This window comes from Erpetoichthys calabaricus, chromosome 3 (assembly GCF_900747795.2).
Source record: "Erpetoichthys calabaricus chromosome 3, fErpCal1.3, whole genome shotgun sequence".
NCBI lineage: Eukaryota > Metazoa > Chordata > Cladistia > Polypteriformes > Polypteridae > Erpetoichthys > Erpetoichthys calabaricus.
The window spans coordinates 304,740,166-304,756,285 of NC_041396.2; the positions used below are offsets into that span (position 1 = coordinate 304,740,166).

Consider the following 16,120-nt stretch of genomic DNA (forward strand, 5'->3'; position numbering starts at 1 on the left):
CAAGAACGGAAGGGAGGGGAGGATGACACTTACCAGCTCCTCACGTGGGACCCTCTCAAACAGAGGGTGTTCAGTGAAGTGCTTGACCATCCACTCGTGAACTTCCTCCACGTCTGTGATGGTGTAAACCAGGCCCTGGGGAAGAAAATATGTCCCGGGGTGAGTGGTGCCATCCAACCCATATCTCCCCAGGAAGTTGTATTGGATCTCCACCCTGTCCTCCACTCACATCATGCATTCAGTTGTTCCACCCTAACCCCTCAAGGAAGGCAGCCCACTGTGTCACTACAGACAGATGTCTAGGGACCAACCCTTTGTTGGTATACCCTGGGATAAATGCCCCCAACATACTGTATCTTTCACACCTATCCATCAGACCGTATCTGATGAGGGGACTGTGCAGCACAGCTCCTGGCCCAGGTTTTGGTCTTGTCACATCTGGACTCTCTGCTGGCACTGTGTCACCGAACAGAATTTAAAATGCAGTGGCACGTCTGGTGTTCAAGGAGTGACAAGTGCCTGCCCCCCCTAGCAGCACACATTAAGTTCAAATCCTTGATGCCTGCCTACAGAGTAGTCAGTGGGTCAGCATCTATGGACATGGAGACACCTGTGAGGTCCTCTGCTCCTTCATGACCACTCAGGCCTGCTGAGGAATGGCACCTGGTAATGCCACTAATGTGTGGTGTCATATCTGAGTCCAGACTCCTTGTCATGTGTAGGCCCCTAGCTGGCGGACTGAGCTGTCCACCTTCCATCTTAACAGCTGACTTCCTCAATGTGTTTATGGAGTGTTTGGAGACTCTCCTTTGGGGACTTCATATCCAATTGATGATGGCTTTGTTAGGTTTCTGTAACCAGTGCCATCTTATTGCATGGGCATGCTGGGCAGTTGCTAATCTATGTATGTTGTGACTTGCTGAGTGGTTGTGTAGGTAGGGACCACAGTGCACTGCTTTGCCTGGGCTGCTATAATGCTCTGAAGATGGCCTTGTCTGTAACCCTAGGAATTGTCACCAGCTTGAGCACTTTGTTTGTGATGATCAGTTTTGTACCCCTGTCCTGTAACACTTGGTCCTAAACAGTTCCCCAGACTGATATTTACTCAGTTACACTGACTTCTTTTGTAAGTTGCTTTGGATAAAAGCGCCTACTAAAGCAAATAAAAGGAAGCATCAATCAACACATCCCTGCTTTCTAAAGCACCTTTTGTGGCGAGCAACAAACACCAGGCACTTTCACAAAAGGGCACACTTGAGAAAAATGAAAAGGACGGCTCTCCATTTGCAGACCAACAGTATACCAAAGGCGATCCGCCTCCTTGTGCCGTCTGGCACCATCTCAGCAGCACTTACCAGAAGTCCTTGGCCCCAGACAGACTGCCGCACACTCATGCAGGCGCTGGCTGGTTTTGCTGGAGGCGCTCATGTCAGGAAATTCTGAAAGAGGGTCTGTTGTTCTGGAGCAGAGCATGTCGCGGGTGACTCACTGCACCTGACTCACGTCACCGCACACCTGCCTTCAGGGGCGGGGCAACAAAAGGGCCGTCTAGTGAGCGGCAGCCATGTTTGACAGGAGACACCACCTCCAGCAGTCAAGAGCAGCCCCTGGTGGTGAGTGGGGGGTGGTGTATGGCAGGACACACTGGACATCAAGCAGTCCATGCCTTGCAGGGCCTGGTCTGCACACAAAACGTATGGAGGAATCTTTACATAAAAAGAACATGAGCCTTTACCACAGCACTGCCCAAGAACTGCTAAAGGACTCAGCTTTTTGACAAAGTGTTCCCCGGTGAGGGGCTTTCTTATCATCAACTCACCCCCAAGCGTAGCACGTAAGCGTACTCAGCCAGCAGTGTGGAACTGATGATCCGCCACTTGTGTTTGGTTTTCTTGAAGTGAGGGTCCGGGAATAAGAAGAACATCTTGCTGAGCTGCAAAACAAAGAGACAAATCACTGGGACTTGTGGGGTCAGCAGCTGGCAGACATGAGCTACTTTATATACTGTAGCCCCTTCCCTGGTGTACACCAATGTCTATGTGGGGCTCTGAAGTCAGAGGATGCGTCTGGCCACATCATGAGCTGTAAAAACAAAGGAAAAACGAAAAAAAAAAGCCCACCACAATGCAACTCAGTCGAACCAAACAGGGAGCTGGAGTGGCTACCACCTGCAATGCATTTCAGGGTTATGCACAGAGGAGTTCAAGCAGCTATCCCACAATGCACCTCAAGCATAACCACAGAGGATTTTAAGCAGCAATCCCTCAACCATACTCACCGGAAAGCTTCAGTGGTCCTCCCACAATGCACTTCAGCTTTTACCTATCATTGTGTTCAAGTAGTCATCCCACAACACACTTCAGAAATGTCCACCAGGGTGTATGAGGAGCTCTCCCACAATGCACCTCAACCATATCCACTTGGGAATTTAAGTGGCACTCCCATCATGCACTTCACCATTACCTATCAGGAGGTTCAGGCAGGCATAGATGGCAAGAAAGTCCAGAATTTGGAGGTGCCCACCCACAATGCACCTCTGTTGAACTTAACAGGAAGCTGGAGTGGCTACCTCCCACAATGCATTTCAGGGTTATGCACAGAGGAGTTGAAGCAGCTATCTCACAATGCACCTCAAGCATAACCACAGAGGATTTTAAGCAGCCATCCCTCAACCATACCCACCAGAAAGTTTCAGTGGTCCTCCCACAATGCACTTTAGCGTTTACCTATCACTATGTTCAAGCAGCCGTTCCACAATGCACCTCAGAAATGTCCACCAGGGTGTATGAGCAGCTCTCCCACAACGCACCTCAGACATGTCAACCAGGGTGTATGAGCAGCTCTCCCACAATGCACTTCAACCATACCCACTTGGGAGTTTAAGTGGTTCTCCCATCATGCACTTCAGCATTACCTATCAGGAGGTTCAGGCAGGAAGAGATGATAAAAAAAAAAAAGTCAGGAATTTGGGCAGCCCACCCACAGTGCAAGGAGCTGGATTGGCCATCCCGTAATGCACCTCAGGCATACCCACCAGAAAGTTTCAGTGGTTCTCCAGTAATTCACTTTAACTTTACCTATTAGGGGGTTCAAGCAGCCAACCTGCCTTGCTCCTCAGATATACCCACCAGGGAAGTTAAGCAGCCATATCACAACACACCTCAGAAATGTCCACCAGGGTGTATGAGTAGCTCTCCCACAATGCACCTCAACCATTCCTACTTGGGAGTTTAAGTGGTACTCCCATCATGCACTTCAGCATTACCTATGAGGCCAAGAAAAAGTCAGGAGTGTGGGCAGCCCACCCACAGCATCTCAGACATACCCACCAGAAAGTATCAGTGGTTCTCCAACAATTCACTTTAGCTTTATTTATTAGGGGGTTCAAGCGGCCATCATGCTTTGCACCTCAGATATACCCACCAGGGACATTAAGCAGCCATCTCACAATACACCTCAACCAAACCCATCAGGTTTCAATGGTTCTCCCATAATGTATTTGAGCTTTACAAATCAACAAATTTGAGCAGCCAAGCCATAATGCAGGTCCACCAGAACGTTTCAGTTCAGCTTTATCTTAGGGGGTTTCAAGTAGGCAGAGGCAGGGATACCAAGAAAAGTCAGGAGTCCGGGCACCTCAGCCATACCCCTCAAACCATTCTTGAGTAATATTTGCAGTGTGATGGGGCACTTTACCCTGCTGAAAGAGGCCACTGCCATTAGGGAATACTGTTGCCATGAAGGAGTGTACACAGTCTGCAAACATCTTTAGGTAGCTGGTACATGTTAAATTAACATTGACATGAATGCTATGACTCAAGGTTTCCCTAGAAGAACATTGACCAGAGCATCACACTGCCTCCACTGGCTTGTCTTCCTTCCATAGAACATCCAGCTGTCATCTCTTCCTCGGGCAAATGACACACACGCACCTGGCTGTCCACATGATCTAAAACAAAATGTGATTCATCGGACTTAGGGGACCTTCTTGTATTGCTTCAGTGTCCAGATTTGATGCTCACGTACACATCTGAAGACACTTTCGGTGGTGGACAGGGGTCAGCATGTCTGTGTCTGCACAGCAAGTTATAATGCACCGTGTGTTCGGACATCTTTCTCTCATGGTCACCATGAACTTTTTCAGCAATTTTTGGTCCAGTGGCTCTTCTGAGGGATCAGACCATTCACTTCACACACACACCAATGAGACTTGGGTGCCCATGGTGGTGTCACTGGTTCACCAGTTATTCATTTTTGGTAGGTAATAAGCACTACATACCAGGGGCACCCCACAAGACGTGCCATTTTGGAGATGCTCTGCCCTGTTTGTCTAGCCATCACCATTTGTCCTTCATCAAAGTCACTCAGATCCTTATGCTTGCTCATTTTTCTTGCTTCCAACATATTCCCTTCAAGAACTGACTGTTCACTCGATAGGTGCCATTGTAATGTGATAATGGTATTCCTGTCATCTGTCACTGGTTTTTATTGTTGTGGCTGATCGGTGTAATATTGCACAAATTATTTATTGAACTGTAATAACAGAATCAAATGGCTTGTGGGACAAAATCTTTATGAAATCTGGAAGCTCTGCACTGTATACTTCAGCACCACTTGCCAGAGGGCAGACTAGCCACCGGTGCATAGTGGGGTCAAGTGTTGTCTCTGATAATGTTGGTGGGTCTGTTTGGACAGCATTTGCTGTAAAGTTCCTGTACGGGATGGATGGAGAGACGTCCCAATGATCTTCTCAGCCCCCACACTCGCCACTCTCTGATGGGAAATCCAGCCTAGGGCAGTACAGACCAGATACCAGACAGAAATGCAGATGGTCAGTACACTCTCTACACTGTCTCTGTAGAAAGCAGGGAGGGTGGTAATGGCAGACTTGGTGCTGCTCATGCCCTGTAGGAAGTGTAGTTACTTCTGTCCTTCTTTGACTAAGAAAGAGGTGTGCTGGGTCCAGGCAGGGCCCTCTTAACAACATCATAGGCCCCAGGGCAAAGTAGTGCACTGGGGCCCCTGTTTTGACAGCAAAACAGAAACATACATTGGCATCAGAAAGATCTTGGGCACTGTGCCCATACATTAGCACAGCCCTTGGTCCAGAAGCAATCATTCATTGGAGGTAATAGGATTTATAGAAAAACATGGACTGGGGAAAAACGATGCTAAAATACAAAGCAAGAGAAAGTTAATAGAAAAAGCAATAGAAGACACAAAACAATCAATGTGGGTACAAATCTTTCCAAGAAGCAATTATGGATAGATTTGGGAAAGAGATGAAAAAAAAAATACTTAACCAATAAACAAAAGGATCTGGTGTGGACATCTGTAAACACAAATGGTGACCTCCAGAAAAGAAAGGGAGTCACAAGCCACAGCTTCCATATGGAGAAGTAGAGAAACATTGGAATACACCTTAGGGCAGGGGTCTCCAACATGTCGCTCGTGAGCTACCAGTAGCTCGCCACCCCTTTCCAAGTAGCTTTCCAAAGGGTTAATGAATCCTACATAAAACTTGATTAGTCACATTAGGGGTGGGTGATCTTTCCAAAAAAATCACATCACGATCCTTTTAACACAAAATCACGATCCACAAACTGAATTGCAATCTCTCTTTTCAATGTGGCATACACTTAAGAGAATATCCGGACTCAAACTCATCAAGACCTAAGTAACACTTTATTTTAATATCAAACAAAGTTGAATTCAATTGTTCTCTCATTCGCTAGCTAAGCGGAGTTAAGGAACGCGCCCCGAAGCTGGCAAATGAGTGAGGAAGGCCCCGCCCCTCGGCCCTCTGCGTGTTTCTTGGATTCATGCAAATAAATTGGTACTGCAGGCGAACTCTGATACATAGCAAAATGAGAGAAGTCGCAAAATCAACCGGAATGTTCAAGCAAATTCTAGAAAAAAACCCGATCTAAATTCGTGAAGTAGTTCTCTCATGAAAAGCGGACAGACATACAGACATTGGATTTTGTATATTATATATTAGTAAACCTTCAAAATAATGTGCAGTTAAAGTATCAACAGCATTCTCAACATTTCTGGAGCTTAGTAGAGCCCGATAACTATAAGAATCTTCACCAAGCAGCTCTGAAAATGTCTGCTTTGTTTGGGTCTCCATACCTCTGTGAGTCTGACATGAATGTCATGAAATCAAAGTTCAGAACAAGACTGACAGACGGACATTGAAATGACTCCATCAGAGTGAACCTCAGTTGCTCCACTCCACCATACACCTCAGTGCCAGTCATCTGACTAACTAAACAACACGTCACACATGCGACTGGACCTGTGAATAAAGTGACACAGTGTCATGTGACAAAATGACAAATGAATGTATTGTTTTGTTTTGACAGCATTCATGTTTTAATCCAATAGTGTGAGATACACTAGAAAATGCATACAGACATACATAGCAGGTGAACTAAATATTTTTGTGATGTTTTAATGCAGGGCGGCATGGTGGCGCAGTGGGTAGCGCTGCTGCCTCGCAGTTGGGAGATCTGGGGACCCGGGTTCAACTTCCCAGGTCCTCCCTGCGTGGAGTTTGCATGTTCTCCCCGTGTCTGCGTGGGTTTCCTCCGGGCGCTCCGGTTTCCTCCCACAGTCCAAAGACATGCTGGTTAGGTGGATTGGCGATTCTAAATTGGCCCTAGTGTGTGCTTGGTGTGTGGGTGTGTTTGTGTGTGTCCTGCGGTGGGTTGGCACCCTGCCCGGGATTGGTTCCCTGCCTTGTGCCCTGTGTTGGCTGGGATTGGCTCCAGCAGACCCCCGTGACCCTGTGTTCGGATTCAGCGGGTTGGAAAATGGATGGATGGATGGATGTTTTAATGCAAAATGTGAGTTGTGGACACCAACATTTTGTAAATGTCCAGGCAAAACAAGCTTATTCAGTGTGTTTGGGTTGAAATAAGCTGTGAGAATAAACGTAAAAAAACACAAGAAGCTCTCTGCCATTTACATTGTGTAAAAGTAGCTCTCAGGGGAAAAAAGGTTGGAGACCCCTGCCTTAGGGGAAGGTGCCGATTCACAAAAGATATGAAGAAGAACACAAAAGGGCGATAAGATGGAATAAAATTGGACAAGAACGTGGATATTTATGGTCGTTATAATGAAGAAATTAACTAGGATCAAAGAAGCAGGTGCTGGAGGGAGATACACATCGTAAAAGAAGTGTTGTTGTGGGAAAGCAGATGTCTTCACCTGCAAAAGAAAACTAATCCCAGTACAGGTTATATTGCAGGCAAGTCTATGCAAAACATCAGGATAAAGAGTAAAAAGCACTGACGTGTAGGAGACAAACTTAACTCTTTCAGGGCGGATGTCGACTTTTGTCGAATGACGGTAATTGGTTGTAAACGGCGACAAAACTCGCTGTTGCATTTTACCGAGACTCTCTTTGCCAAAGGGAAAGTTAAGCTACGTTGGTTTGACCTCCACTCCCTGCACGTGCATGAGTAGCGAAGAGCAAGCAGCCTCTAAAAACAGTATCGACATCTGGCGCGAGACTCAAGCGAATGCGCAAAGCAAAGTACTTCACGGGGTGACGTTTTGTGTATTATCGCTGAATCCGATTCTGACTTGTCGGACTCTGATTTTAGATGCAGGTGATCCAAACACTAAAGTCAGATTTCGCCATCAGCCTCATGGGGTTCCCAGCTGACCGCGGTGCTGAGCTCATTCGTGTAGCTGATGTGCCTACAGCCATATTTGCCTGGGAGGATTCAGGCACTTATGATGACAAGAGGTTGTAGCGGACGCCCACACTGATGACCGGGGGATCAAGTGTGGCCAAAGCGTTACCTCCCCCTGGACGCTAGATGGCAACCCCCCTGGATTGCAGCGGTGCCTCGTACTCCCACAGCGCCTCATGAGACTGCCAAGGAGTGCTGCAACAGGAGCTGCTGAGCCCTTATGTGCAGTTCTTCCACCACACCCGGAAGTGCTGCTGGAAATGAAGTCATGAAGCACCTGGAGCATTTCCGGGTAACGTAGAAAAGGACCCAGCATCCACTACTCGGCGAGCCACAGTCGGAAGGTGGAAGACTAAGCTTGACCAGAGGAGTGGAGGAGAAAAGAAAGAGTGAAGAAAGACTTGTTGTATTGGACTGTGTATTGCCTGTGGGAAACGGGGAAGGCGTTTCCCACAAGGTAAAAAGAAAATAAAAAAAACTTGTGTGTACCTTGAACTTGTTGTATCCCACGCTTGCCTGTGTCGGGTTCAGGTGGCAGTGCCAGCCTGGGTGGTCCACAAGGTACAAACCAGATTACATCACACTGCAGCTGGCACCGCTGCCCACCTGCCAGGTGAAGACAACCAGAAAAGCCAGCACTTCTGCCAACCCCGCGCAGCTGCCAGAGACATCGAACAGGCACCAACAGTAGCCAGGGCATGCAGCAACAGACGTATTGAGTTGATTTACTGTTGTGGAGACCATTGCTTTGTTTGTTTTCAAAAGGCAAAAAAAAAAAACTGGAAAAAATAGTAAAGATAAAAACCCCACCAACCGTTAACGTGAATTATACATTTGAGAAATATCTTTGTAAACTGAGAAACTCCAAATTACTTCTGCAAAGAATGCATTGGTAAAGGCGGTGCCGAAAAAGTCTGGTGGTCTTGAATATCGTTTTCATTATTGAAAAAATGAATAATTGGTACAAAAAAAAAACAACTCCTCAACCATACCTACTTGGGAGTTCCACAATTAACTTACAGGGCCCTCCAAAGACAAAGACCCATTTTTCATTGATTTTCCCCTCTGCTCCACAGTTTAAAATGACAAATCAAACAACTCCAATGTGATTAAAATGCACATTGATGACTTTCATTTAAGGGGATTTGCAGACATTTCGGGCACACAACACTTTTTCTACACAGTCTCCTCATTTCAGGGCAGCATAATGTTTGGGACAATTGTTGACACAGGTGTTTGTGATTCCCCAGGTGGGATTCATTGCTTCATAAGATACCTTGACTTGCTTCTACCCTTTGGAGTCTGCAGTTATTATTGAAAAACAAGCCAATGCAAGTCAAAGAAGCCATCATGAGGAATGAAAAACAAGAAGTAAACCATTGGAGACATCGATAAACCCTTAGGATGAGCGAAATCAACCGTCTGGAATATCATGAAGAAGAAAGAACACACTGGTGGGCTCAGTTATCACAAAGGGACTGGTAGGCCAAGGAAGGACCCCACTGCTGATGACAAAACCTCACTATGGTCAAGAAAAAGCCCCCCCAAATGCCTGTATGACAGATCAGAGACAGTCTTCAGGGGGGCAAGGTGCATGTGTGTCAGAGATGACTACCAGCAGAAGACTTCATGAACAGAAATACAGAGGAGGCCACAATGCATGGTGCAAACCACAAAACCAGGATGGCCAGATTACAGTTTGGGGAAAAAGGACTTCAAAGAACCTGCAGAATTCTGGGAATAGGTCTTCTGGACAGACAGGACAAAGATGAACCTCATCAGAGCGATGGTGAGAGCAGAGTGTGGAGACCAAAAGGAACTGCTCAAGAGCCAAAGCAGACCACCTCATCTGTTAAACATGGCAGTGCTTGGGGGTGTCATGGCTTGGGCATGTATGGCCACCACAGGTCCTGGCACACTTCTCTTCATTGATGATAGAACTGCTGATGGCAGTGGCACAAGTGAATTCAGAGGTGTACAGAAACATCTGATCTGCTCAAGTTCTAGTAAAGGCCTCAAAACTCACTGGACGGCAGTTCATTCTACAAGAAGATAATGAGCCAAACACACTTCAAAGCTAAAAAATTGAAAATTCTTGAATGGTCAATTTAACTGAGCAGGCCTTCTATATTCTGCAGAGAAACAAGCAGGAGGTGAAGATGGCTGCATTACAGGCTTGGCAGAGAATCGCCATAGAAGATCCTTAGCACCTGGTGATGTTTGTGAATGGGAGACTTCAAGCACTCATTGCATATGTGGGACACGGTCCTAAATATGACAGCTTTAACAGAAATGCCATCATGGTGCCCTCAAATGGTGGGACCAAGTAGAAAAAGTGTTGTGTGAAAATCTCCTTAAATGAAAGTCTGCAATGTGCACTTTAATCACAATGTCTGAATTGTTTGATTTGTAATTTTAAACTGTGGAGCAGAGGGGGAAATTAAGGGGAAAATGTGCCTTTGTTCCAAACATTATGGAGGGCACTCTAAGTCACACCTTCACTGGTGTCACTGACCTGACCAGAGCCGGACAAACAGCAGCAGTGTCCACTGCCAATTCACAATGACCACCTGTCTCCCACTGGTGCTTCATCCCCACCAATTCTCAGTAGAGTCTGGGTGACCATAGCAGCAGCCCATCAGTGCCTCAGTAACCTGGGTGGATACGCCAACGGGCCTGTGGCACCAGAATAACGCAGCTCTGGCCTGACTGACAGCAGATAAGCTCCAAGCTAGCGAGTCAGCATGCCTTCCTATCAGCAGAAACATCGCTGAGGTAGGCCTCTTGGCCTCGGAGGAGACGGGTCCTTTCATTGTGAGCGCGGGTGCAGCGACAGGCAGTCCCTGTCAGCATTTCTACTTCCTACTGACCCGCGTCTTTGGATTTATTTTCAAATGGCCAGTGGGCATCTGGCTGCCTGACTGAGCCAATTGATGCAGATTCCGCGCATTATTCCAACTTGAATCTCTGGCCCTGATGCAGGTGTGATACAAAGAAGCCAAGAGGATGTGCATCAGTGACATAGCAAAGTACCGTACAGAAGGGGTAGCTGAATTCTTTCTAACTTGAAGTAACACTGAGACCAAAACGTCAGCATATCACACAATAGCTGGCACATATCACACAATAGCTGGCACAGGTGAACGCTTCTTTTGGCTCTCCCTGTGTGAACAATTATCTAGGAGGAATGTTGGGATTCTAAAGAAGGTATTCACTTAATGATTACAGACCTTTGGCCCTTACACCTCATCACCATGAAGGCTGGTACTGGACTATAGGAGTACTCTTGTGGTAGACCACCTGGACTCACTGCAGTTTGCCTATCAGGCAAAGACTGGAAATGGAGGATGCCATGATCTGTCTGCGCCACAAGGCTGGACAAAGCTGGCCGCACTGTAAGGATGATGTTTTTAAATTTCTTCAGTATCATCCAGCCATTCCTGTTAAAAGGGTATACTTAGAGATGCGCAAGTAGATAAGCCTATGGTGTCCTGGATGATGGACTAACTGTTCAGGAGACCACCATCTGTGAGGAGACTTGAGAACTGTATCAGAAACAATGGAGTCCTGTCTCCTTTTCTCTTCACTCTGTACACCTCAGATTATAAATGTAACAGCAGGTCAAGTCACCTGCAGAAATTCTCAAATGATTCTTCAATTACAGGGGTGTATCGATAAGGGGGATCAGACAGAGGAGAGGAGTCAGGTGGAAAACTTTGTCTCTTGATGCAGAAAGAGTCGTCTGAATTCTTAACATCAGCAAAACCAAGGAACTGGTTATCGACTTTCCCCACATCAAAAAGCTCCTATGTCCGGTCACTATTCAAAGAGTGAATGGGAGGGTGGTGCGCTGCTACAAGTATTTGGGGGGTCCACATTAATGACAGGCAGGACTGGTCTTGTAACACAGAGGAACTATGTTGGAAAGGACAGAGCAAATTCTTTTTTCTTAGGAGACTGCATTCTTTGTCATAATGTAATATGAGGGTAAATCAAAAAGTAAAGGCAATTTGAAAATGACGTGGTAACTGCAACAGATAGAAGCTGTCACAAGAGAACACGTTTGAGATGCCTTACGGGTAATTTGAACAAGCACAGCACAGCGCTGTACCATTAGTTTAGTCGATGCCAAGGTTCAGGTCAGGTCTGGTTGGGGAGTGTACACTGGTACAGTGTGTTACCGCACCCATCACACAACGAAACAGCTCAGGATCCTAGTTGGCAACCCCCCAGGCAGACCACCTTCTGGAAATGACCCTCTATCTGCCACAGCCAGGTGTTACGTGGACGTCCCCTTGGCCTGGTCCAGCCACTCGGGTCCTCAACAATGAGCTGGATCACCACATCGTGCCACAACTGACACCCCCTCACAATGCAGGTCATGTGCCTCAATCGGGACTCCGTGAGCAACACAAAGTCAAACCAACGGTACCTAAGGATTCTCTGAAGAGACACAGATGAAGGAGTCCAGCCTTCATCTCAGGTCACTGGATAGCGTCCATGTCTCGCAAACAGGAAGCACCAGGGCTCTAAAGACTTGGGCCTTCATCCTTTTGCAGAGCTATCAGGAGCGCCACACACCCCTTTCCAGTGACCTCATGACCCCCCTATGCGCTCCCAATCCATCTACTGACTTCATAGGAAGAGTCACCAGAGACATGAATGTCACCGACGAGGTTGAAGCCAAGCTCAAATGAATATAGTTACTCTGCTGCAGGATTGCACCATTGCTCAACACCGCACCATAGTGACATTTATTTGGGCTGAGGGAGTGAAACCTGCTGAAATTCACCAAAGGATGTTGGCTCTGCAGGTCAGTAAACTGTTTGGGTACCCATCTTCTGCAAACTTAACGGTACCCCAAGTCAACTTGCACTATGGCCTGTGCAGTTCCACAGTGAATATCCAAACGTGCAGCAACACTGGACAATGTAATCCGTCGGTCTTATCTGATGAAGACATTTCCCATGTTGATGTGGAGTTGTGTGCATAATGTTGATGGTCGACCAGCTGGAGCTTCGTCGGTTACACTTGTTCTTCCCGCTTTAAACATGTCTACTCATTCATAAACTTTTTGTCGAGTTCCTGAAGTTTTCACCACTCCTGTACTGAGTCAACATTCTTTGGTGAATTTCAGCAGGTTTCACTCCCTCTGCCCAAAGAAATCTCACTATGGCACATTGTTCAGCAATGGGGCAACCAGTCCATGTTCACGGGACCATGGGTTCAACTAGACTCACGGCAAAGAGCTGCGCTGTGCTTATTAAACTACCCATAATCCATCACAAATGTGTTGTATTGTGTCAACTTTCATCCGTTGTGGCAATTTTCAAATTACCTTTACTTTTTGACTGACCATCATAATATTATTAATTGAGCTTCTACGAGGGACGTTCAAAATGTTTCCGCCCTTATATATTTTCGTTGGAAATGGTGAACACAGCAGGAGTAGTAATTGGGCATTAAAAAGTTGGTACGACGCTGGGAAAATTGCATCGCAAACAAAGGTGACTATGTAGAAAAGTGATGTCATTTGTTTACAAAATTCTTAATAGAGTTAAAAAATAAATAAATAAATAAATTCTGAATGTCCGTTATATAAAGTTAAATCTCACCCTGGGGAAAATTAAATTTCTATCTATCTATGAAGACAAAGCAGAAAGGATGGAAAGTACTTTGCCAGGACCTGCGGCTTCTAAAATATATGGCAGCCATAACAGAACTGGAACAAATAAATAAATAAACAAATAAATAAAATTCAAACGAAAAGCAGCTGTGGTGTATCACGTGTGAGCATCAAAGGGCGACCATCCTGGCTCTTCACAAAGGTAAGCACTACCACCCCAGGACACCAAGGAGGGGCTCAATCACTAACCACCCAGTCTCCTTTTCCTCCCACATCTTGAAGGAGCCGTCCAGTGAGGGCAACTAACTCTGCCCCTTCCAATCCAGGAGCTATAAAGATGGGGCACTCTTGGGAGGTGGTGGCTCATTTGGAAGACGACCAAGCTTAGAGAAGGAAGTCTGATGACATACATGATGCCTTTAAGTTTTGAACGTTATAATAGTTTGTGGATACATTTTATTTCCGTTATATTTGATGCCATCGAGCACTTGTTATTTTGTTTCATATTGTCGCAGACGACCGGGGGGACCTTGCCCCACCAGGACACCTGGAGAAGGGAAGGGCCACGGAGAGGGGCAATATCTCCTCCGGGATGCAAGAGGGCAGCCCTCCTAGACTGCATTGGGGCCAACGGACTTGGAGCTTGGCAACTCAACCCTGTTGGGGACCGTGGCCACCACCAGGGGGCACCTGGACTGCAGCACTTCCGCCACACCAGGAAGTGCTGTAGGAAAATCATCAAGGTGCACCTGGAGCACATCTTTGTGCAACATAAAAGGGGCCGCCTCACTTAATTCGGAGAGCCGGAGTCGGGAGGCACAGGATGGAGTTTGTGAGGAGAGGAGTGGAGGTGGCAGAAGAAAACGTGTGTGCTTTGGACGTTGGGAGTCCTGTGTCTGTCTGTAGTCGGGCTGAATCACCACAATACGTAATCATAGCAAACAAGGTGACGACATTTCATCTGAGTTCCTGTCCTTACTACTGGTCGATGAGAGGTACTGCTGAAGAAATCCAATGATAGTCACGTATTCTTTATTGCCATCACAGCCACATACAAGGACATGGTGAGAGAAAAAACTGCGTGCCATGAGGCTTATGGTGTAATGTGCAACAACACAAGATAGCATCAAGTGTCACAACAAAGTGCAGAAGACAACACACTGCAAAACAAGGTGCGTGTAAGAAATTGTTACGTTATTTTCTTAAGTTTTCAATGAGTTTATTACACTAACCTAGTTCTAACAATCAGAATATAATCAGAGTTAAAGGTTAAAAGGAAGGAAAAAAATTTTGTAAAATTAACAGTTCAGCTGGAGTTACTGGAGGCATTAAGGCGCCTGGGTGATACAGTGGCAGTGCTGCTGTCTTGCAGTAAGGAGACCAGGGTTCTCATCTCGGGTCCTCGGTTCTTGCAGTTTGCATGTTATCCTCATGTCTGCTTGGGTATCCTCCCACAGTCCAAAGACATGCAGGTTAGGTGGACTGGCAGCACTAAAGTGGTCCTAGAGTGTGTGTGTTTGCCCTGCGATGGACTGGCGCCCTGACCTGTCTTGCATCCCCACGCTAGCTTTGATAGGCTCCAGCACACAATGTGACCCTGTTCAGGACTAAATGGGTTTGAAAATCACATAAAAATAAAATAAAATTAAAGGAGCCTGACAGCCTGGGGGTGTTAAGCAGCGAGGTTGTGTGGGCATGGACGGACGCAACATATTTTTCCCAAACAAGATGGGGGCAGCAAAACTTCCGTGAGTGGTGGGTGGAACTGGCCACAACACTGAATGCTTTACAGTGGTGTAGTTTATTAAACATGCCTTGGAGGGAAGGCAGGGACGCACCAATGATGTGCTCAGCGGTCCTCGCAATCCTCCGTAGCATCTTATGATCAGTAATGCCGCAACTTCCCAAACCACACACAGTAAACAGAGCTGGATAGCATGCTCTCTTTAACACCCTCTATAAAATGAGGACAGGATGGAGAAAGGGAGGGCTGTTTTCCTCAGCTGTCTCAGAAAGCAAAGCTGTTGCAGCAAGCGAAGAGGAGTTATAGTTCCTAGTGAGGTCTTCTGTAACATACATTCCAAGGAACTTGATACTTTGACCAGTATCAACATTTGAGCTATGCATGTAGTGTGGGCTGAATGCAGAATGACACTTCCTAAAGTCATGAATCATCTCTTTGGGTTTTTCTAATCACTGAAAGAGGGATTGTTGTCTGCGCACCAACTCGTCAAGAGTTTCATTAACCTCTTCTCTGTATGCCGACTCGTCATTGTTACTGATGAGGCCTACCACAGTTGTATCATCAGCACACTTGATGATGTGATTGGAACAACACTTGGCTGTGCAGTTGTGTGTCGGTAAAGTGAACAGGAGAGGAGACAAGACCTGTGCTGCCCAGTGTACTTAGTGTGATTGAACTGGAAGTGAGAGTGCCTATCTGAACTGACAGTACATTAAGGAGACCCACCATCCTTGTTACACAGTAGTGTTTTTGGGCCTAGTCCACCGAGAATCAGAATTAACTTTTGTCAGATTTTTAGTGTTGAATGCTGAGCTAAAAATCGATGGAGTGTCCAACTCCGGTCCTGGTGGGTTGTAGTGGCTACAGGTTTTCATTCTAACCATCTTCTTAATTAGTGAGCTGTTTATGCTGCTGTTTTGCCTTAGTTTTATTAATGTGACTCAGACCCCTTAGTTGTTTCTTTTTCTTTAATGAGCAGCCAAACAATAATGAGACACAAAACAAGCCACCACACGACTAGCTCACCTGAAAAATAAAGAAAGG

At 46.3% G+C, this 16,120-nt stretch overlaps 1 protein-coding gene across 1 annotated transcript in view; it reads right to left on the reverse strand.

Annotated features, from left to right (window-relative positions):
• The window catches only part of mettl1 (methyltransferase 1, tRNA methylguanosine), a 62,166-nt gene that overhangs the window by 617 nt on the left and 45,429 nt on the right, over window positions 1-16,120 (reverse strand). The window contains exons 4-5 of the mRNA XM_028798656.1: window positions 1,820-1,933; window positions 34-135 (exon numbers count right to left, since the gene is read on the reverse strand). Of these exons, the coding sequence (XP_028654489.1) occupies window positions 34-135; window positions 1,820-1,933 (216 nt within the window). The remainder of the gene's footprint in view (window positions 1-33; window positions 136-1,819; window positions 1,934-16,120) is intronic.